This window comes from Ciconia boyciana, chromosome 19 (assembly GCF_034638445.1).
Source record: "Ciconia boyciana chromosome 19, ASM3463844v1, whole genome shotgun sequence".
NCBI classification, from domain to species: Eukaryota; Metazoa; Chordata; class Aves; order Ciconiiformes; family Ciconiidae; genus Ciconia; species Ciconia boyciana.
This window is the reverse complement of record NC_132952.1, coordinates 2369601-2391517: the sequence shown is the minus strand read 5'-3', so window position 1 is coordinate 2391517 and position 21917 is coordinate 2369601. Positions and strand designations below refer to the sequence as shown.

The 21917-nt window shown below is 41.9% G+C and overlaps 2 protein-coding genes across 8 annotated transcripts in view; one reads left to right on the top strand and one right to left on the bottom strand.

Moving 5' to 3' along the window:
• The window catches only part of HTR6 (5-hydroxytryptamine receptor 6), a 47009-nt gene that overhangs the window by 5482 nt on the left and 19610 nt on the right, over positions 1 to 21917 (bottom strand). For all 4 annotated transcript variants that reach the window (XR_012045845.1, XR_012045846.1, XR_012045847.1 and 1 more), the window contains 4 exons: positions 17478 to 17588; positions 16799 to 16975; positions 2420 to 2536; positions 848 to 1188 (listed from right to left, as the gene is read on the bottom strand). The gene's annotated coding sequence lies outside the window, so the exon portion shown is untranslated. The remainder of the gene's footprint in view (positions 1 to 847; positions 1189 to 2419; positions 2537 to 16798; positions 16976 to 17477; positions 17589 to 21917) is intronic.
• TMCO4 (transmembrane and coiled-coil domains 4) overlaps positions 1 to 21917 on the top strand; it is a 41369-nt gene that overhangs the window by 10821 nt on the left and 8631 nt on the right. For all 4 annotated transcript variants that reach the window (XM_072884258.1, XM_072884257.1, XM_072884261.1 and 1 more), the window contains exons 5-13: positions 1085 to 1217; positions 4853 to 4950; positions 5678 to 5821; positions 6340 to 6459; positions 8528 to 8692; positions 9249 to 9385; positions 10926 to 11010; positions 14810 to 14927; positions 17925 to 18042. In XM_072884258.1, coding sequence (XP_072740359.1) covers positions 1085 to 1217; positions 4853 to 4950; positions 5678 to 5821; positions 6340 to 6459; positions 8528 to 8692; positions 9249 to 9385; positions 10926 to 11010; positions 14810 to 14927; positions 17925 to 18042 — 1118 coding nt within the window. The remainder of the gene's footprint in view (positions 1 to 1084; positions 1218 to 4852; positions 4951 to 5677; positions 5822 to 6339; positions 6460 to 8527; positions 8693 to 9248; positions 9386 to 10925; positions 11011 to 14809; positions 14928 to 17924; positions 18043 to 21917) is intronic.

Genomic DNA, 21917 nt, shown 5'->3' with positions numbered 1-21917 from the left:
CTACTCGTTAAAACACCTGCTTGGGCTTGCAAGACATGGCACATATCGGGGATGAAGTGAAGATAAAGACTGTCCTTATTTCTCAACTAAGCACAAGTTTTAAAAGTGGCATCATTAAAGCCTACCAAAGTAGTTTGGTATCTTGGTAATGATGGTAATAAATAAATAAACTTAATAGATTACCAAATGCCATATTCGTCTACATGCAGTGGGTATCAGAAACATACTTTGTAGTTGGGTCTTCCTGGTATCTTCACCCACCCCTAGAAAAGCAATTGCACTTTTCATCCCAAAGTGCACCAAGAACCCTTTACAAAAGCCTACCATCAGCAAGCAGCAGGTGCTACTGAGAGAAACACATCAAAAAAGCAAGAGTTGGCACAATTAATTTAAGATCTATTACATTTAAAATGTCTTTTCTTAGAGAACACCTGCTTATAAGCCCAGGAGTAATCATTACTCCTATCATGCATTGTCTGAGTGCACTGTCCACTCCTGCATCTCCAGCAGTGAAGTATAAATGCAAACAATTGTCAGTGATGCTGCTAGGTGAGTCGGTGTGTAGTTTTAAACTCCAGAGTCCCTCCTGCTGCCAACAAGATGAATTGAATATAAAGGTTTTGTATGGAGGTGCATTTTTACAAGATACCGTATCTTGCATTGGTGCATAGTGTCATGTGTCATGCTACCCATATATATATTTGATATTTCCAGTTAGGACTGGTCTTGCTGCAGCATTTCTCTGTTGAGAAGAACGTTGCAACCTATCTAGAGCCAAAAACGCCTCTATCACAGAGCATGAAGACCGAAGGATTTGAGATCCTTTTTCTGCCATAGAGGCAATTACCTGCTGTAGTGACTCTATTCACAGGATGAGGTTTGCAGGGATGAAGGATTTTCCATTTATCGTTCTCTTCTCTAGATAGTAGTAGTTGTCTTCAAATACATGGAAGATGAAGAGGGCCTGGGAGAAGGAGCTATGCTTGTATGTAACATAGTCCTCTAGCACAGCTGAGTGCACCACTCACTGTTTAATCTGGTGTGATGCAGACTGATTGATTTCCTGGGCTTCCCTCTGTTTAAGGGTACTACGATGCTCGAGCAAGGGTGTTGATCTGCCACATCACCTGGCTGCTGAGAATCCCCTTGGAAGAGCTGGAAGTCCTGGAGGAATCTCTGCTTGAGAGCCTGAAGGAACAAAAAGAGGAAGAGTCAGAGTAAGAACATTTGGGTTGACTATGGGATGAGAAAACACTGCGGGTGCTTGAAAGCTTAGCAGTAATTACTTGTGCCTAAGTCCAGTCTCTGATCATTTCCCCCATGGCTCTTAGCGTAATCATTTATGGCTTGATTAGGGTTGCAGAGCCCTCACAGCACTTTGGCTGCACTGGGAGGCAGGAAAGCTCAGCATTCTTAAAATCAGAGCTGAGACCCAACCTTGCAAGCTGCTACTCCGCATTGAACTGCCTCATTTCCATGTTCAGTTGCCTCTCCTAGACTGTAGATTATGCTTAAATACATCACAAAGCTGTCGTGTCTCTTATCTCTTGGCCCAATATTCTTCAGGTAGAACTGCCTCTTGCAGAATGAAGTTCCTATAAATGTCAGGGTTAGATCCTCAGCTACTCATTTTCTATGGATCTGTCCTTCTCTGTGCCTGTTTAAGAGACAGCTGTCTAACTCCTATTGAAGGTAGATTTCTGAGGGCAACAATCTGCATCTTTAGATACTTATGGACCTGACTCCTAATTCTTTGTTATTAATATAATTCTCTTAACCGCCACTTCTTAGATGTGAAACGGCCAAAAAGTTGGTACCTACAAGAAATGTAGTATTATTATATTGCACTTATCAGGCAGGAATTGTGCAAAGGTTTAGCAATATGTAAGGTAGTAAACATGTCCGTATTGGACTTTCAAGGGACCGATTAATATTTTTATCTGTCAACTCAGCAAACAGGTTATGAGATTAATCTGAATGCTAATAAAGGTTTTAATCAATGTCCCTGACACAGTACAGTTCAGATGTTACCATGAGGTCCAGCATGTGATTTATTTAAATAAAGCTTAACTTTATAGCACACTGTAAAAAGGGAAAGTCAAAATAATCTCAAAGCTCATGGACTGCTAAACAGGACACTATTTGGCATGCAGGAGCAAGGGTTGGTATTAATGGGGACTGTTTTGCTGTGGCTTGTGGAACCAGACTCAGTCCTGGGCCTTTAGCACAGGAAAACACCGATGCCGAGGGTGGAGTGTCTCTTGCAAAGATGATACTCCAATACCTAATTCTGTATCAACTGGACTGGCTCTTGAATGGGCTAGCCAAATTTGAATGGGTAGCCAAATTTGCAACCCAAAAAGATAGCAGTGTGTCTGATAATGGCAAGAGTGATTGGAGAATTACGCTGCATACTTACAAGCATGGCTTTCAAACATTGCGGCTAGCCCAGTGGGTTTTGTGCATATCTGGTGTGGCGAAAGCCATGGATTTCAATCTTGTTCTTTGCCCAAGTTGCAGCCATGAAAGTAAATACCTATTAGATAAAAGGAAAACCAAATCTTTATAATGAGAGCGATGCAAGACTGCACTGCGACCACGTTCATTAATGCAGTGCTAAAACGAGCACAAGGCTGAGATTTGTGGGGAATCGATGACCCTTTGTTTGTTTTCAAGTTAGGATTCAATGGGGAAAGGCAGCAGAATATAAACCTGTCACCACTTTGACCTCACAGACTTTTGGGGGCAGGGAATGTGTTAACATCTGCTTAGGATGCTTCCAGCTTTGACCATCCACTCCAAGAGGTTTTGGAACAGTAACAACCAAGCAGGGTTTCGACAGTGGCGTTTTTTATTGATATTTGTTAATGGAAGGTTTTGCTCCTGCCTTTGTTGCTGTGGGTGTGTTGGACTGTGGCCCATAATGTGCAAGGTTAAATGTACAGTCATCTCTAGAACAATGCTCCAAACACTCAAATCCATGTTACTAGCACCAAGCATGTTCTGACTTGTAGGTGTGAACCTCTCTTTTGTACATGGTTCTGTAAAAAACTGGAAGACATGACATCAGTTGCTTGCTAATGTGTACTCCTGACACTTTTCATCATTGGAAAATGACCTGAAATTCCACCTATAAAATCTCTCTAAACGTAATTTGGCAAGAAGCTGCATATCCAAGATCACTGAGGGTAGAGAAGTACCAGAAAAGGCAGTTAATTACCACGCTGGATAAAAAGCAGTCTGGTAATCAAGTGATAATTGTAATGCAGAAGCTATTAGGAAAGCAACTGTCAAAAGTGGTTGCTAGCAGCTACAGAAGGAAAGCAATGACAGGTAAAAGTTCTCATGACAGTAGTTTTACTTACTGCATCTTCTGGCAGGCTTTAGCTGCAAATTATCTTTCTACCCACATAACTCAAATTGCTCATTATTGCAACTAAAGCCAGGTTAGCCGTATTTCAGCTCTCTCAATGTCATTATTTTCAGCCCAAGACAACAGCACATTGACTATAAAAGCTGATGAACCACTATGTAGAACAGAAATTGCTGGATAGTGCCAACTTAGGTATTAACAGTCAGACTGCAGCACTTGTTTAAAGAACTCCAGGAGCAATTTCTTCCAGGCATTCGGATTGGTGACTGCATGCACGAACTAGGGCATATCCAAATACCGCCTTGACCATGGGGTTGTAGAAAGTCAACGTGCTTATACAGAAATTGCTGAAGAGGTAGCCATTGCAGGCAGCACTGTTCTCTGCAGACAGCTACATTTGCTGCTGCAGCAGGTAATACGCGATGTTTTTTTGGAGGATCTCTGTGGAGACAAAGTCTCCATGCCATGCAAGTCAGTGGGAGTTCTGCCATTGACTTCAGCAACGCAGGATTTCACCCACTGTGCTTCATTCTCCTCCTGCTGTGTTTTACAAAGCTGCGTATTGTTTGGGACTCATCTAAAATTGTCTTTATCAAAATTACAGTGCGCTTAGGGGGTTCCAGGAAGGATTAGGCAATTATATGGATAATGAAAATCCACAATTAGGCTAGGATTAAGAGGGAAAATATCCAAGTTTGGAAGCAAGATAAATTCTCATGTTTCAAGGCCCAGATGAACTGCTGCGTAAGCAGGCTAGAAGGAAACTTCATCTGTAAACAACTTATTCCAGTATCCTCTGTTTCTCGCACTTTCCTCTGAAGTGGGAAGTATTTCTTGTAAGAGAGAAACCAAAGACGGTGGAGAGAAGCCAGAAGTAGTACCTAATAAGTGATATTTGTTCCTGTTAGTTTTATTTACCTGTTTCTGATAAGCTTGTTAAAATGTAGCTTAAATGCACACAGACAAATTAACTGACTGTGTTTAATAACCATTTTATTATTATATTGTGATGTGCAATTAGAAAGCAGCTCAGTGTAAACACTGTTGTTGGAAAATAGTTTAATTCCAACTCTTTGTTTGTTATCACAAATTACCCCTATTCCCTTTTGTTTCAAACACTTTTCCCTGTTTCCACTTAGCTTTCTTGTGTTTTTTTAAGACGCATAGGCAGTATATAGTTATTGAAATGCCTTTGACTTTTTGTTTCTTTTTTTACAAGCTTCAGCCCTATTAGGAAGGGTTTTCCAAGTAAGTAACATCTGTTGGCTTTTGTCAGCAATTAAATCGTTTCAGTTTAAATCTGTGGGTTTATGTCCATGCTCATAAATCTGTGTGTGTTGTCACAGTCCACACCTGCATGTTACTTTTTACTGTTCCCGGTAGAGAAATTACACTGAGGAGAATAAAAACAGATTCTGATGCAGCACTGTTATCCATCAGGCTTTTCCATCAGCTTTTGTGCTTCTAATCCCCCCACAGAACTGCAGAAGTATCAAGAAAAAAGAAGGAAAGAAGAAAAAAGCTGAAGAGATACCTGCTGATCGGTTTGGCAACCGTTGGGGGAGGAACAGTGATCGGTGAGGCTGCCCTAGGTGTTTTGGAGACTTGCTCTTGAATTGCATGCACAGCACTAGGGGCAGAGGGAGGGGTGTCTGAATTACATATTCAGCAACAGAAACCATCATACCTTTTAGCCCAAGCTCTAATTTTAAAGCGTTCACTGCTTTTCTTTGCCAGGCTGAAAGTAGTATGTCAGATACCAAAACACCACCCCAAACAAAACAAGACAAAACAAAACAAAAACACCACAAAAGAAACCCCAAATGCAAGAAAAGTATTTTCAGCCACACAAAAATAAAAGTGAAAGGATTAGCTGGAAAAGTTATTCCAGTGTAGCTTCACTGGCTGGGGAAGTATTAAACTGAGGTTGTCACCCTTAAAAAATGTATTATCCTCTTTTGCTCTTGTGTTACAAGAAGATCAGATCTTCAACTCTAAATTCAAAATAGTGTGAGACTAGATCAATGTTTCCTAAGCAAGTAGGGCATAGCTCACCCCAGTCTACCACACATTTTTCCTTTGACTTTTAAATTATTCTTCATTTTTATTGAAGTCAGTCAAAGAACCTGTGCAGAGATTCAGGGCCTGGGGCAGGTCTCAGAAAGCCCCTTTATTGGTAATGCAAAAAAGACCATAATTTGTGCTCTTTCAGTAGCATTAGCAGTACTCACACAGCACAGGGAAATGACTGCTTCGTTTTTGTAAGTGATAATAGTTTGCTGATATTACTTGTTGCATCTTCAGGCTTGACAGGGGGTCTTGCTGCCCCTCTGGTTGCTGCGGGAGCTGCTACTATCATTGGAAGCGCTGGAGCAGCTGCTTTAGGTTCGACTGCTGGAATTGCTGTCATGGTATCCCTTTTTGGCGCAGCTGGAGCTGGCCTTACTGGTAAGAGAGTGACCGCACGTTTCTCAGCTACTGAGGCACGGGATCATGTCTGCAAATGCAGAGCTCATGACTTAACTGAGCTCTGCAGAGCAAGGGAAGCAACTTGAGGTGTAATCTTACAACTGTGAAATTTTTATTTCAATGCTGATTAAGATACTATGTAGCCCCTGATGACCAAGTAGGAAAAGAACATTTGGTATGTAGCTAATGAAGGAAATGAAAGCTTACTGCTTTGGATTAGAAAGATGCTGCCATGGAGAGCAGCAGCTGTTAACAGCTGATGTCTGGTCTGCAGCAAAAAAGCCTTCTGCTGGGATTCCCTCCGATCACACAAACTCAGAAGGATCATGTTGGTTCCATACCAAGCTCTAAGTAATGCATGGACTGGCTGAGGGCTATGGGAAGTAAAAAATGCGATCCAGATTACTGAAGTAGTTTCTTACGAACTTCTACTGTTAGCAGAGCCTGTCCTTGCTGTGCGATTTCTGAGACTCGTGTTTCTGCCTTGCTCTGTGTAGGATACAAGATGAAGAAGCGTGTGGGAGCCATAGAAGAGTTTGAATTCCTCCCACTTACTGAAGGAAAGCAGCTTCATATTACCATAGCAATTACTGGATGGCTGTGCACTGGCAAATATGGTAAGAACAAGACGAGGAAACTGAGAGAAGCCTGGAGAGCCGTGTCTGTGTTCCACTCCAGGCAGTGTTTGTGCTCTCGTAGCACTGTGTCTTCCCCATACTCACATGGCCTGGTAGCTAAAACAGATCGACTCTCAACATAAGACTTTGTAACCCAGTCTGCAATCCCAATCAAAACAGAGGAAAGAGAGAGGGCAGTAAATTGGTAGTGATGGTAGGATTGGTAGTAGTCATAGCAGGATTGTTTCTGTTAATAAATGGTGTATGGTTTTGCTAGGAAAGGTCTGTTTGGGGTGGATGATTTCCAGCACTAGTACAAAGTGTCTCACCTATCTCTGAGACCTTATGTTTATCCTCCAGCAATTAACAGAAAATAGTGTCTTTTTTCTTTCTCGGTATCTGCCAGCTAATGAGGTTTATTGGCAAGAAAGTTCTGTCAAGTTAATCCTGTTAAGCACAGAACTCAGGAGGTGAACTTACAGGCAGCAACCTTGAAAGGTCTGTAGTGTTTTACTTTCCAGTATAGCTTGTCATATAAAATATGTCAACTGTCTGCTGATGTGTTCAGCAACCTGACTGAACAGCTGCCAATTTATTCAGAAGCATCACAATTAACACTGGATATCATTAATGCAGAAGGATGTCTCTGTCCTGTTGCTTGTTAGGTTGCAGCTTGCTGTCAGAGCGAGGTTATTTTCACTTTGCATTACTGCGCTTTGGCTCTTCTCATTGTCTGCTTGCCAGGGGTCCAAATCCTTGGGGTTGGAGGACTCCCAGGCACTGTTACAAAGACAAGTGTGTCCCTTCAGGAACCTTTTTGTGTCTGTTTGCCCTTAAAAGGGAGATACAAATGACACACATTCTTCTTCCATAACTAGCAATCTGCTATAACATTTAAAAAAGCAAAACTAGAATTGTCATCCGTTTTCCTCCCTATAGCTGTGTCTATCTATTTACACACTTGCATGACTTGTTAAAACAGAGGGTCTGAGGACAGGATTTTTACGGAATTCGCTACCTTGTGATTTCTGAGCTCCCACTAGCTGCCTATCTGTACGTTCACAAATCTAACAGTACATTGCGGTGTGATCTGGCATGGGGCTCTCTCATGCCACTTTGGTCAGCAACTGCCTCAACCTGCCCTGCATCGTTTGGGGAAGGAACAGCGTGGGAAGGGTTTTAGTTAATTAAGATGAAAATTCTGCTCTGCCCTTCAGAGTTCATCTGCCATTAATAGCATTGCCAGGCCCCTCCTGGCCACTTAGCACAAGCTACACTACAAGCAGGAGAGAGAGTACAGCTTAAAAATTGTTCTTTCAGTCAAAAATTAGACTTGCACAGTGGAAATTATCCGTTATCTCTCAAACATCCAGGCACTGCTTTTGATTAGCACCTGGAGGGAAAAAATTAAACTGAAGTGGCTAATGAGGCTAGATGGCAAAGTAAAAATAATTGCAGTCTGGATCTGCAAGTGCAGATTCCTTGTTTTCAGACAGAGCCATTACTGCAATCCTTGCCCATCTAACTGAAGTGCTGGGAAGATGCTCTGCAATAGATTTTGATAAGATCTTACATATTTTCCGTGCTTCTGGTCCCATTAAAGTCAGTCCATGCAGCCATTCAGCACATCACCTTTCTCAGGACAGGCCCTCCGTTGGTCTATATGAGAAGATGGAGCTGCAGGACTTGGCCTGATGTCTGATGATAGGAGGAATGTCCTTAATACCTGATATAATTAATGTTAATGTCCATCTGTCTTGGCAGTCTCTAAGGCAATTGAATGGGTCATGAAGTCTGAGCCTGTCCACACTGCCAAGGCAGATAAAGCTGCACAATTATTTACAAAGCCCAAATTTATTGTAAAACAGTGGAAATATGGAGTCTAAATCTGTTTTAAATATTATTTAAAATTTTAGTTTTAAATATGATTCCTCGTTATCACCGTATATCAGTATATTCCAGTGTCCTGCCGGTTCTTTTCTGATTCTTTGTTGGGCTCATCTTGCCAGGAGTCAGCCATTGTTGCATTTTCTCTGAACATGAATTCCATCTTTGCAACCTTTCTCAGGGAGCTTCACAGCACCATGGAGCAGCATGTTGCAATCAAGTGAGCAGTATTGTCTGGCCTGGGAATCCAAGTACTTGATGGAGCTTGGCAACGCCTTAGATTCCCTGCTCAATGGTTTTGTGAACATGATGGCTCAAGAAGCACTAAAATTCACTGTCTTGTCAGGTAAGAACCTAAATTGTATCAGATCTGTTTGAGTGGCTCTTGTGCAGTTTCACTGTGTCTGTTTAAAGGAGCTTTCCTAAACAAGGAAGAATTCTGAGAAGGCATCTCCCTTGGCAGTATTGGCACTGCCGTGCAGAAGTGGCCTGAGAACCTTCTCTGCCACATCTGTAATTTAGATTGCTTTCCTGGATTGCTGTGCCTCTGTGTCATTGACTTGTTCTTTTAAAATTACAGCTGGAAACACCTTCCTTCACGTGTGACTGTGTTTATTTCTCTATGTTATTACACTGTGTTTTACTGCTTTACATAAACCTTTCAAACGTGCAGGTTACATTCATGTACAGCGTCTGTTTGCCTCCATATCAGAACATCACATTCTTTCTTATCTTTAGTCTAGCAAAACATTTCTCAGATCAGCTCTTGAGAAAGAAGAACTGGAAATGACAGAAGGTCCTAAGTTTAGCTTTTAACTTCAGTGAACCATCTTGCTTTTGATGTTTCCTAAGAGCAGCCCAGATTTGTGACTATGCCATGCTGTTTGCTTTGTGTGTTGCAGGTATTGTGACGGCCTTGACTTGGCCAACTTCGCTCTTGACTGTTGCCAGTGTCATTGACAACCCCTGGGGAGTGTGTCTCCATCGGTCTACTGAAGTAGGCAAACACCTAGCACATATCCTGCTCAGTCGACAGCAGGTAATTGGCTAGAAATTATCCAGGAATAAAGTCTGGAAGGGATTTGGCCCACGGAGGTTAAGTTTTATAGTCATGCTACTTAACTATCAAGTGCTATCTTTCCAGGGAGAAGAAATAATAAACTGAAAAATTAAAAAATTATCCATGAAGGTGACCAGCATGTATCTGGTTCATTGAGGAAAAATAGGAAGTCCCAAGTGAATCAGAGAACTCTGGCTAAGATTTGTTCCATTTAACCTAAAGCTTTTCTAAAGGAAGAAGAGATGCAGGTCATAAATGACAAGTGGCTTAGCCCTGTCACAAACCAGCCAGGCCAACTCACCTAGTGGAAATTTGAGAACAGAAAGTAAAGATAGGTGAAAAGGAAAAGAGAATACAGAGTGTTAAAAATATTCACTGATAATTAAGAGACTCGAGCAGAACACTGTAAGAGAAGACTGTAGCCGTAGATGCACCGTGAACCATGTTTTTGCCTACAGAGAAGTGGAATGGGCTGGTACCTGAAAGAAGCAACAGAAGTTCTTAAGCCTCCCTGAGAAGGCTCGCAAAAGATGTTTCTGCCCCGCCAAAGCCTGCCATTATTTGCTGGGCTATCACTGGCATGGAGAGAGGCTGTTTTCTGCTGGCCACGTGTTCGTCTCACAGGCACGTTAGTCCGGTATCTATTATAGAGGAGCCCTATGGGAGCCGTGGCCCCAGAGCTGCGTGTCATAAATAACAATGTGAAACAGCAGAGTAGAAACAAACTGGATTTCTCATAAAAATACAATCTGAGGAAAGGCAATAAACTTTATTTCATACAAGCCCTTTGTTTTGCTTGGGGGCATTTGTTACTGCCTTTTAAGCATTCGCTATTGTGAAAACACACATTCCAATGTGCTGGAGCGTCTACAACTAGTTAGCGTGATGTCTAGGGAGTCCGTTGCACACCTGCTCCCTGGTTAATACAAAGAGCGTTTTCCATTGTTGTTGAGATTAGGCTCCCTTTGATCTTATAGAAAATCTTATTAGGCTATTCAAAATAAAAGCTTACCCCACATCATTTTTTATAACAGCCACACAGTGCTGCTGTCATTCAGTCTTAAATCTAGAAGTGGTCAATATTTTTGTATTACAGCTTCTTCTTCTGTTTATTGAGACATTTCTAGGAAAATTTTGTTCCTTGAATTAGGCTTTCATTTGGAAATTTCAAAACAATGAAAAAAATTGTTTTGTTTCTGTTTGAAAAATTGTTTTCTGTTTTGTTTCTGTTGGAAACATCTACTTTGTTGTAACTTCTGATCATTGGATTCTTTCAGTTGATTTTCTGAGTATAAAAAAATACAAAATCCTCAGATACGCAGAATTCTGAATGTTGAACTGTGCATAACTTTAAGGATACGTAATCCCTTTGAAATCAACCAAATTGCTCGAATGTTTAAAAGATCATGAACAAGCGTAAGTGCTTTGCGTATCAGGGTCTCGGGAATCCTATGGCCAGTCTCTCTTTCTAGGTCTAGAACAGTATTTGATGGCATTTCCTCCTTTCCTTCTTTCTTAGGGCAAGCGACCTGTCACACTGATTGGCTTCAGTCTGGGTGCAAGAGTCATTTACTTCTGCCTGCAGGAAATGGCTCAAGAAAAAGGTAAAATTCACCTTCTAACCTTTTTCTCCTTTATTTTCCTTACTGCTGGTAGAGAAGTTTTTCTTCCAAGAGGAAGAGTTCTTCTGGAACAGAGCTTGGGTCTTTTAGGATAGGACAGAAACCTAAAAAAATGGTTTTGAAATGCATTTGGAGCCAAATTCTACTGTCATTTCCACCAGTTCAGTGGATTAAATCTGCTGTCTTCACTCGAGGTGCTCCAGTGTGTCAGTTTGGTCTCCAGTCTGTAAACAACAACTTGACATTTTGTGACATTCGAGTGCTAGATCAGTCTGTGAGCTGCCCACGCGCCACTGTGATCTTGGCAGAGGATGCTTTGCCTTTATTGGAAGCTCTCTGTAGCTATTGTATCTGATTCCCTGAGTCCTCCCTTCCATTTAAGTCACTGAAATGCCACTGTCATCTGCTATTTTCATGGTAATTTTTCCCCAAAGTCAAGTATAAAACCATCTGTCAATTTATTACCCGTTGTGGTTCTGTTTATTAATAGATTCTATTTTTAATTTAGAAAAAGAATAAAATCATTATGATCAGTTGATGTAAATTGCATCTTGGAGTTGAGTCAGTAGTGAGTGTGTGCATGCAGCCTGCCTTCCCCCCTACGTAGCTAATTTAATTCATTAACCATTTAGCCTCACAAAGAGTCACTAATAAATAAGGAGCTTTATAAAGGAAAATGTTCAATAAAGTCCAAGAAGGTGGGAACAGAGTCAAGTGAGGACGGAGAAGGTCAGCATTTTTTCTGTTGACAGCTGTGTACCAGAACTTCACTTCTGGTTTAAGATGCAAGTCCTCAAATACAGGAATTCTGTTCTCAAAATAAATCTAATCAAATACAGAATGATGCTAATGGAGTTATATTGAAGCCAGAACCCAGATCTTAATCTGGCCCTAGATCTACTCTTTTTGTGTCCTAAGAATGCCAGGGGCTGAGATATTTTCAGGCTTTTATTTAATGGTCTGCAGTTTCTTGCTGGAATAACATGGGACCGTAGCTAAGTAATACATGAAAGGAAATCATTAGGGGTCTTTAAGGTTGGCTGCCATTCTAAAGAAGTCTAAGCATCGTAATTATGTATCATAGCAGCTCCCCACTGTACACTAATTTTTCAGTTCCTTAATTGAATTATGAAAGCTGAGCTGTTTGCTAGATGAAAAGCAGCATGTTTAGCGCAGATTGCCAAGGCGTTCTTCACATGCACATTCCAGCGCAAGCCACAGAAGGAATGGAGCTGAGACCTGGGACATCTGAGACTGATTTGGGTTTGGACTTGGATGTCTCGCACAAAATAAATACAAGGCCTAGTCTTGCGGGCCTTTTGTATCCAGATGGCAGAGGCATTTCTGAGGACAAATAACTAATCATGGATTATCCAGAGAAACACCATGGCAGAAACTCAAATTCTGTTAAAAGAAAATACTCTTCTGCTAAGCAATTAAATAACCTTTGGGATACTTCATCACAAATTACTTTGGAAGCCAGAGCTTAGTAGGTTTCCAGAAAATTACATTATAGCAGAAGATGTAGTAATGACCCGTCAGGGACAGGTTACTACACGGGAAGATCATTGGTCTGATTTCTTCATCACGATTCCCATGCATTTTAGTAAATAAGAAGTGTAAACTAATGAGAATGGATAATGGCCTGAACCTGAACCTTGAAGCCATACTGCGCTGGACAGGAGTGAGGAATCACACATTACATATTTGTCTAATAGTGATCACAGTGTCCTACAGAACTGCATGTGTGACCAGTATCACCACTGGCTTATCATCTCTGCTGTGGTTAGGTATCAGGAATACTGCTGCCACACTCTGCCATGAAACACTGTCCTTGGCACCGCATCTGCACACTGCCCGGAGAGAGCTAAATTCCACCCCATTCTCTTTTCAGTGAGGACTAACATGATGAGATGCTTTCCTCTTGGCCCAGTGAGTTGTACCCTAAAGACACAGCAAAGCCCAGCTCCCAAAGACTGGTTATGGCCTCTGGTTCAGCTTGTATCTTCTGCACCTTTTCTGGACAAATCATCTTAGCAGTTTTTAATTTTTGCCCGTCAGTAATTGCTTTCTGTTTTTTCCCCCCCTGCTGCGCAGACTTCATTATTCTTCATCATATAAAAGATTTGCAAACTGTGAAATATATTTAACTTATCTAGAGTGTCAGCAACTATGTAGGCCAGTGATCTGTTCTCAGGTTTCTGTCCCCCTTGGTCAACATTCGAACAAAATGAGTCTTTTTCAGCCAAGACTAAACATTTTTGTTCTGAGCAAGAAATAAGCTGTACAAAGGACTGGAGAAACAAAAGCTTCCAATACCTTGCCCAAATGTTCAGGATTCTGATGAATTAGCTGTTTGTTTATTCAGTTGGCTCACACTGTGGCCATGGAATTTAGTACCTTGGTTGGAACGAGCTCCCCGTTCGCAAGGCTCTGGGTTTCTTTTTCATTGCCCATGATTATGGGAACAGGACTTTATTGCTCACAGATTACACTAACAAAATTGAATTGCTCTTTCCTGTTCTCTTGATTGGTGCAAAATTTGTTTTGCAATAAGAAATAATACCATGAGAGCTCTTTTGGATTGTTGTCAGGCGCTGGGATTTACACTGCAGAGAAAAATGCAGGCACTGCAAGGCAGCTCCAAGTCTTTTACTGCTATTAGGGAAGGGAAACCAATCGATGTACATTTAAAAAGTCTAGCCAGGCAGCACCTTTCCGTCATGACTTGATGTGGTATGCAGTCATTCTCACTTTCACTTCCCCATAAACTTCAGCATATTATTTTACAAAGTGCGAACGCCAGCCTGAGAACGGTTTAGCTCACGTCTTGCACACACTGGTCTCCCACAGGTGGAGAGTATGGATTTGGCATGCTATGCCCATGAGTCTCCCAAGACGTGTGCTGCTGTGAATTTCATTTAACTGCTATGGCATCAGGTGCTTGATCTCTCTTTATAAAGAAGATTTATTAATAGATATTAATATATTGTTTAGCAGTTTAGGAAAGTAGCAGAGCTGCCCACTATTTCTCAATCAGTCATTATTTCTACTGAAATTCCCCAGCTGCAGCTGTCTGATAAGAGGAAGATTTATTATGCTTAAAAGTCAACATTCCTTTTCAGCAAATCATGCCCTGGGCATCCAGGTTAAAGTACCCTTCAAGAAAATCAAACCAGTTTGATAGATTATCACTTGGTGTTGGCAAATGCCTTTGTTGTTGCCAGTTCCCAATCAATATTAAGAATTTGGGGGTTTTCTGTTGCATGTACAGGTCATGTTTTTCATGAACTCAGCTCTAAGGACTGGTTGTGGGAAGAGTTTATCATGCTTAATATAGGACATTTGCTCACTATACGGAATGTCAGTCCCTTTCACCTGTTTCAAAGTGTAACAGTTCAGCTCTGTGCAAACCTAGATCAATAGGTCTGTGGAAAAAACTTTCCACAGGTTTGCTGCTTGAACTGCAGCTTTCTGGACAGAGGCCCAGCCACTTCTCCCTCTTGCCACTTCCTCTTGCCCAGCCAGTTCTCCCTCTGAGATCCTCAGGATCTCTAATTTTCACAGTTACTGACTCCAGCTGGAACTGCGGACACGTAACATTTATGCAAAGTGATGTTTAAAATTGTCCTTTCCATTGTTTCTGTCTTTAAAATTTAAACCACAGAAATGATGATTTTTCTATAGTGCACATCTGAACATACCCCTCCTTCATGTACGTGTAAAGATATATTTTCTGATCCATCTTCTAATCTGAGCTGTTCTGCTTTCATCTTAATAGACTGTCAAGGGATCATTGAAGATGTGGTCTTACTGGGAGCTCCAGTGGAAGGAGAAGCCAAGTACTGGAAAGCTATCACAAAAGTGGTGTCGGGCAGGATCATAAATGGTTATTGCAGGTCTGTACGTGCTCAGTCCCCTGCTTCGTTATCCTAGCGTCACTTCGAAATGATTTTGTACACTTATCCCTTTTAAACATTTTGCAAGTGAATAATTGTTCAGCTGGTGAGTACATTGATTCAGTAGCGCCAGAGACAGCAGTGCCAGAGCCTCTTCCCTCCGGAGGTCTCTCTCTCAGATTAATTGGAGATGACAGTCTTCAGGAGACAGTTGAAGGCTGTTCTGTCTGCAGCTCTTGGCTATTTGCAATGCGTAGTTACACTGGAAGCCTGAGGTGCTCAATATGTAGGTCCTGTTCATACGGTGTCAGTGTTACATCACCCTGGCAGCTTAAAGCTGGGTTAGTGTGTTTGTGTGCATAATTTCACATCTTCTAAGGCCCCTTTAAATCTCAGCTTTATGTAAAGGACTATAAATACGGCCGTTAAGTTCACTGACAGTTAAAGAATGCGAATTAAAATCTATAAAAGCTTTGAGATACAATTCACTAGGGGCTGCTTATGGGGAACAAGATGTGAAAATTGCAATGGAAGGGAAGGAACTCAAGCAAATTGAAGATTTTTTGTATACCTAGAGTCAGTTTCTGGTCAAGATAGTCCACAGGAACAAGATATTTTACTTACAAAGGAGGTATAGCTGGAATAGCTGTAGCAAATTTATTAAGGATGTGAAAGAATAGAAAGGTTACCTTGAAACCAAATATCAGGCTTTTAAAACTGCGCAGGCAACTGCTATGCAGAGTTGTGAGCACTGCTGGGTGAGAAAAGGGAGATTCAGAGGCACAAAACAGCTGAAGCAATCTTATAAAAGCTATTAAGAATTCAAGTGACAGTATCAAATCTAATGACTGTGTATTGGAAGATAATTGTGACAAGAACACTGCTTACCAGCACAATTAGAAGAGGGGAAATTAAAACGAAGGCATGAAGCAGGGAAGACTAAGAGCATGGGAAAATAAATTGAGAAATAACCAGGCAAGAAGATTAGCAAAGAACATGTAACTACATGTCAAGACAGTTTATAAAGCCATGAGCCCTCAGGGCAAGGACAGTTGAAAATGCTGTTGGTACTTTCCATACGCACATACATATGGATGCCTACATACATACGTATAAGATGAGGAAGGATGGTATTACTGTGCATCTAACAGTGTATTAATTTACAAAGAATAACTAAATAAAAGAGTTAAAAGCATTCAAGATGAAAACAGCAAATTATTAATCCCATCTGTCAGTTAAGCTGAAAATTGTTGCTTTTGTCCCTTTTGGATCACAGGAGGGTTTATGGATGCCGGATGTGCATACCAGTTACAGTATTTCTTCATGTGACATAAGGATAAAGCACTTGCTGCCTCCTTGGGAGTGCTTCTGTGTTCCTCCAAGAAGCCATAAATGATAGTAATTGTTGCATGTAACCGAATTTGCCCTGGCAAATACTGTTCCTCCCTGTGTTATACAAAAATCAATTTCACTGCAAAAAGCTCAGTGTATTCATTTCCTATAATAAAAAAAAAAGATCTTGTTATAGTTCAAAGCCTGCATGTGCTGTTGGAATAAAATAGGATGTGTGTTTGTACCTCTCTGTGTGCAGTAATTTGGTTAGTCTCTGCTTCGGCAAGCCCATGTCTTGAATGTGGAATGATGTAGAAATTGTAGCTTGTTGCTCACAAATAGGAAGAAGCAGGTGAGGAGACTGTCGGGAAATACTCCAGTACGCTGGTTCTCTACTTTGCCCTCAGATGCTGAATTTGAGGGTTATTCAGATAGCATGAGGGGCAGCTAGAGGAGGTAACTAAGAGATATGGAGAATTTCTGTGAGGATATTAGATATGAGAGAAGGATTACACAAACATTTTGTGGTAAGACCTCACCTGATTCTGATTTCTCTGGTCTCTCGCTTATACAAATTGTGGCCTCGTTCTGTCACTTTAGGAGTAACTCTATTTAGGTCAGATGAACCACATTGAATAGAATTCCTGCAAGATCAGATTTGGACCCAATTTGTTGAGCTTCAGTCCAGTGTAGCTTGTCTCCTTCGGCTTTGATGCCTGAAAGAACATGGAGAGTGAAAGCCAGCTGTCAGAGCCGTCCCATCCAATTTCACAGCAGGGTTACAAATTCCTAGTGGGAAACTTTAACCAAATTAGTTAGACTTGCTCAGCTTTTGAAAGAACCCGTGCCTGAGTAGCGTGGATGCGTTGCAAAGATTTTGCAGAGCTCTGTGTAGACTTACGACTTCTAGCATAGACCATTTTGGAGTGGACAGGAGCAGCCAGAAATGGTGCATTTCACCTGCTACCATCACAGAGTACAAATACCACTTGCATCCAACTTAAATCTACTCTATAGAGTGTAGTGGCGTTTAGGTGCCCAGATTTTATGCTGTTGCTCAGCGCAGGAGAAGAGGTTATGTATTTCCAAAGGACACATCGCCTTCTCTCATCATGCTATAGTCTACCCTGAAACTGTCACAGTGACTTATGGCAATACTTTACAGTGGGAACAAACTCTTCCTAGTTCTGTCATTGAAACTGTGTATTTATACAGTACCTATAAATCAGGAGCACTCCGAGAAGCTTCACAGTCGATATTTATGTCAGCAACATTGGTATTGTAGGCCTCATCGTATTTACAGCTGTCTACAGGCTGGAGAACTTCTACCTTTTAGTACATTAAAAAGATTCAATATGTGAATGCATTGCAATTCTAAGCAAATACAGAAATAAATAGAAGGGTCAGATTTTTAAACCTGCTGCATGTAATGAGACTACACCCATGAATCAGGGTTAAATTCAGACTTACACTACTGTGTCCGAGGAACCTGCCCTGAATTCGGCAACTGCTGTGCTTCCCGCATCAGACAAAGTTGCAGCAGGTCTTGGTCCAGACATCACTGTGCTTCCCTGCCCTTCTGCTCTCCTCCTGGTCTCAGTAGTCACATATTGCATTGGTTTGGCAACAGCGTTTATTCACACTCTTCTTCTGCTCTGCTCCTAGGGGGGACTGGCTGCTGGGGTTTGTATACAGAACCTCTTCTGTCCAGATCAAGGTTGCAGGCCTCCAGCCAGTCGACTTGGATGACAGGAGGATGGTAAACATGGACCTTTCATCTGTAGTAAGTAGTACTTATATTCTCAGTTTTTTCCATCCGTCCTTTGCTTGCAGCACTGTAACCTCACACTCATTGCTTAGGGGAAGACAGGATACTGAAGAGAGCACCTCTCTTGTGTACATTGTCCCTCTTTCCTTTCTTTGAGATAACTTTCATCTCAGACTTCACCATAGATGTTGTTGGCCCAGCCAGTGCTCAGTATTGAGCAAAATAATGAGAATTTGCCTCTCTTGTTGGATATGTTTGGGTTTTTTTGGTTCTGAAATGTCTCACACTGGAGACAGAAAATGCCATTATTCTCCCAGGAAGACCTTGCTGTCTTGCAAGCCCCGGATCAGCAGGTAGGTAGGATCAGCAGCTGGGAAACCTGGAGCTCAAACACAGGACTGCGGAGCAGGTGCAACCTGCAATCTTATCTTGGTGGAGCCTTCAACACTGTGCGGGTTCATACAGGGGCAAGTTGATAGGCCTTGTACCTTGGTCCCTGGGCTGTGTTGACGCCATGGTGCAGGAACCAGTTTGTAATTACAGCAGCTCTGTGATATCGATGGCTGGTTTGCTAGGTCCAGACCTGGGCTGCTGCCTTTTTGGAGTGTAGGTCTCCAGGAAGCAGAGATTCACCTGGATGTCTGGTAGACATTCAGTTTCCTCAAAGCTGTCTGGTGTCATTAATGATAAGCCACTTTGTGTCTAGCAATATTCAACTCAGTTACCCTAAGCAAACTAATGATCTCATTGCCTTGTCTTTACTCATGAGTGAGCTCTTCCACAGATCATCATGCAGAACTTAGCTTGTGTATTCATATTCACAGTAATCTTGGACATGCGATCTTGTTTTTCCATATCTTAATGTTTTAACTCATTTTTCACTCTCTGCAAACTGGACTGGAAGATGCTCAGCACAAAGCTCAGGATAATTCCATGGTCATTGTTCCTGCCGTGACTCCTCCCGAATGTCCCCACAAGCTGGTAGGGATTGTCAACATTGCTCTGGAGCCAAAGGCACTTTTAAGTGCTTTCAGATTTTTTGGAGCATCAGCCCGCTGAGCCTATAAATACCCAACTGTTACCAGCTCATTTCATTCATTATAACTGAGCTACATACAGCCCTTGCCAGAAAACACAGGGCTTAATGCTGTACAGATAAAATAGAGACTTTGCAGAACAAAATACAGGCTTCCCAGAAGGAAGTGGTATAGTAGAGGCTTTTAAACATGGCCCAGCACTGTAGCTGTTCTTGTATCTTTGCATCTTACTGGGTTGCCTTGGTTAGCATTTCCACATGCTCCCACATCCATTTTTTCACCATCCCCAGAGTTGCCATCAGTCGCTTGCGAGCAGTGACATCTGTTGCTGGCATGAAAAGAAAAATGGCCAAAGATGTCAAGCAGTGGTGGCACTAGGGGGACTTTTCCTGTTAGTTCAGTCCGTGTTACTCTCCTCTTTTTGACTTCTCTTCAGAGACCCTCTTTCTGTTGACCTTCTGCTTCCTGAACTTTAAAACCCCCTGGAGTCCTGCGGACTTTATCCTGCCTGGCTCGCAGCAGCCTCTCCGTTTTTCCCCCAGAGGAGCCGTATTTACATTTCAGCTAAATGAATAATGGTTGCAGAGCTGCTATCTGCTAGTCTTCTATTGTTGTGCATCTGTATCCGTGCTGCATGATGCCAACAGACAATCCCAGTGCTGTTCTCATTTCAGAAAGAGCTGACACTTTCACTTGCTTAATCTTACTGCAAAGCATTGAGGGGAAAAAAGAGCAACCCCCGCAGGGGGGAAAACCTGTATTAAGTAGGTGTCATTCTCTTGATCCATTTTCCAGACCATGGAGCTTTATGAAAAGAAATACAGTGCATTCTGATGAACATTTTAAAAGTAAAAGGAGCAAGAATGGGGAAGGAAATATTCAGGGGCAGTATTTTTTAAAGTGGCAAGAAAGCAAAGATGGATTTTGCTGCAAATATAGTGCAGTAGCGTAACAGAAATAGATATAGAGATATTTTCTATAATGGAGACAGGCTCCATCCCTGCAGATGCCCTTGCTGGAGGTCCCCGTGAGTCTCCTGCCAGGAATAAGAAAGGACAAGCTGTGATAGAAGAATAAAGCATAGATGATGCAAAGGTGCTCAGTGTGCAAATATTATGCAGGCAGCCTCAGTATTTTAGGCATCTCCCAGTCCATCCATGATGAAAACTGGACTGGACCAAAGGGCTTGGTTCTGTTTGCTGGGGTAGCATCAGAATCCTCAAATGAGTGGAGGCCTAAGAGACCTCAGGATAAACAGGAGTTCACCTCCCAGGCATTTATTGCATGTCTCTCTTGATTAGTATGTTTTTTATCTGACTGTCAGTAAAAAAACTGAGGGAAAGATGTCCTCCCACTCAGCAAATGCAGTTACAAAAGCCTTCCTAATGGTTACAATGGGACTGATTTATTCAGTAGATTTATTTGACAGCACCTGTTACAGAGACCGAGGAAGTAATTGAGCTGTAGTGTATTAGATTGATTGCTGTTTGTTCAAATGGGATATTGTAGATTACATTTTGCATTAACATTTGAATATTGCAGAAATGCTCAGAGTCAGAATGTAGGCAGAGCATTTTCACAGAGGCTCACAAGTCAAGAAGGGTGCTTAAGTTTCTCCAGGCAGTTTTACCGCAGCAGAAACCAGGGATGAACTTGCAAGCTTGGGGACAGTAGGAATGCCTGGCTGGAAGTCTAGTAGCAAGCATGGATGGATCATGACAATTATTGCAGAAGTCAGTACTGTTTTCTCATTAGTCCAGTGTGAAAATTGTCTTAAAGATCTTTAAACTATGATTAAGTTTTGCATCAACTTTAAAACTCCTTCCTTTCCCATGCTTTCGATGGCAGCTAAATTCTCCTTTTCTTATTCTTCATCAACACGTTGTCTGGATGGCAGCTGCCTACCTGCTGCTGGTGCTCACAAATTCCTGTAAAGGCAACACATGGCAATACCAACTGAGAGTAAACCCCTCCTTATGCAAACACCTGGAGTGCTGAGCCATGCTCTGTACAGCCCACAGACTAAAGATACAACGTACTTTTTAATCTCTAGAGCAGTCGTTGCAATGGTACGTAGAGAAAACATGCTGATGCGTTTCACAGCCATGTTCTTCTCCTGCAGCATCTCTGCACAATGGAAGGCAAAACAGCAGAGCTGCTTTTTAGAGTCATCTGTGTCACACATCAGCACACCTTTGCTTTTTCCCTCTCAGATACCTCAAAAGCTTTTTACCTCTTCTTTTCTTTGCTGCTGTAACTGAGCAGTGGGAAAGCTCTCTGTATGGCAACGATTAAAACCAAGAATAACTGATCTCTCTTTCCAAAAGCTCTCTCAGAAGAGGGGCCTAGTATTCCCACTATGAAGGAAGGCAAACAGATTCAAGACAGTCTGGCCTTCAGCCAGGCAGGTACACAGCGTACACAAATACCATAAGCAGATGAAAAGTCTGAATTTTGTGAAATCCAACTGATTTGGCACTTCTGTGAGTCAGACTTTTTTCCTAAAGCGCATTAAACTGTGGGGTTTTTTCCCCTGTATTCGCAAGACTTGCAGCAAACAATTAGTTGTGGTTACGAAATGCGGATTAATTAAGAACCCTGGGGAGTTCAAAAGGCAAAAGGTTGCCTGTGTCTCATTACACCTTTGTTTCACTTATTTCAAATGAGCAGTGCCACCTCCCATGGTGACAGGCATTAGCGGGATCAGAAGAGCAACAGCTAGGAGCAGAACTCAGCTTCAGGCAGCGGCTCGAAGGAGCCTGGAGAGCCTTCTCTCACATCTGGGGCACATGCAAGTCTCTGTGGAAACAAGTCGATTTGTCTGCTAGGCTATAAGGTCACAGGGATGATTTC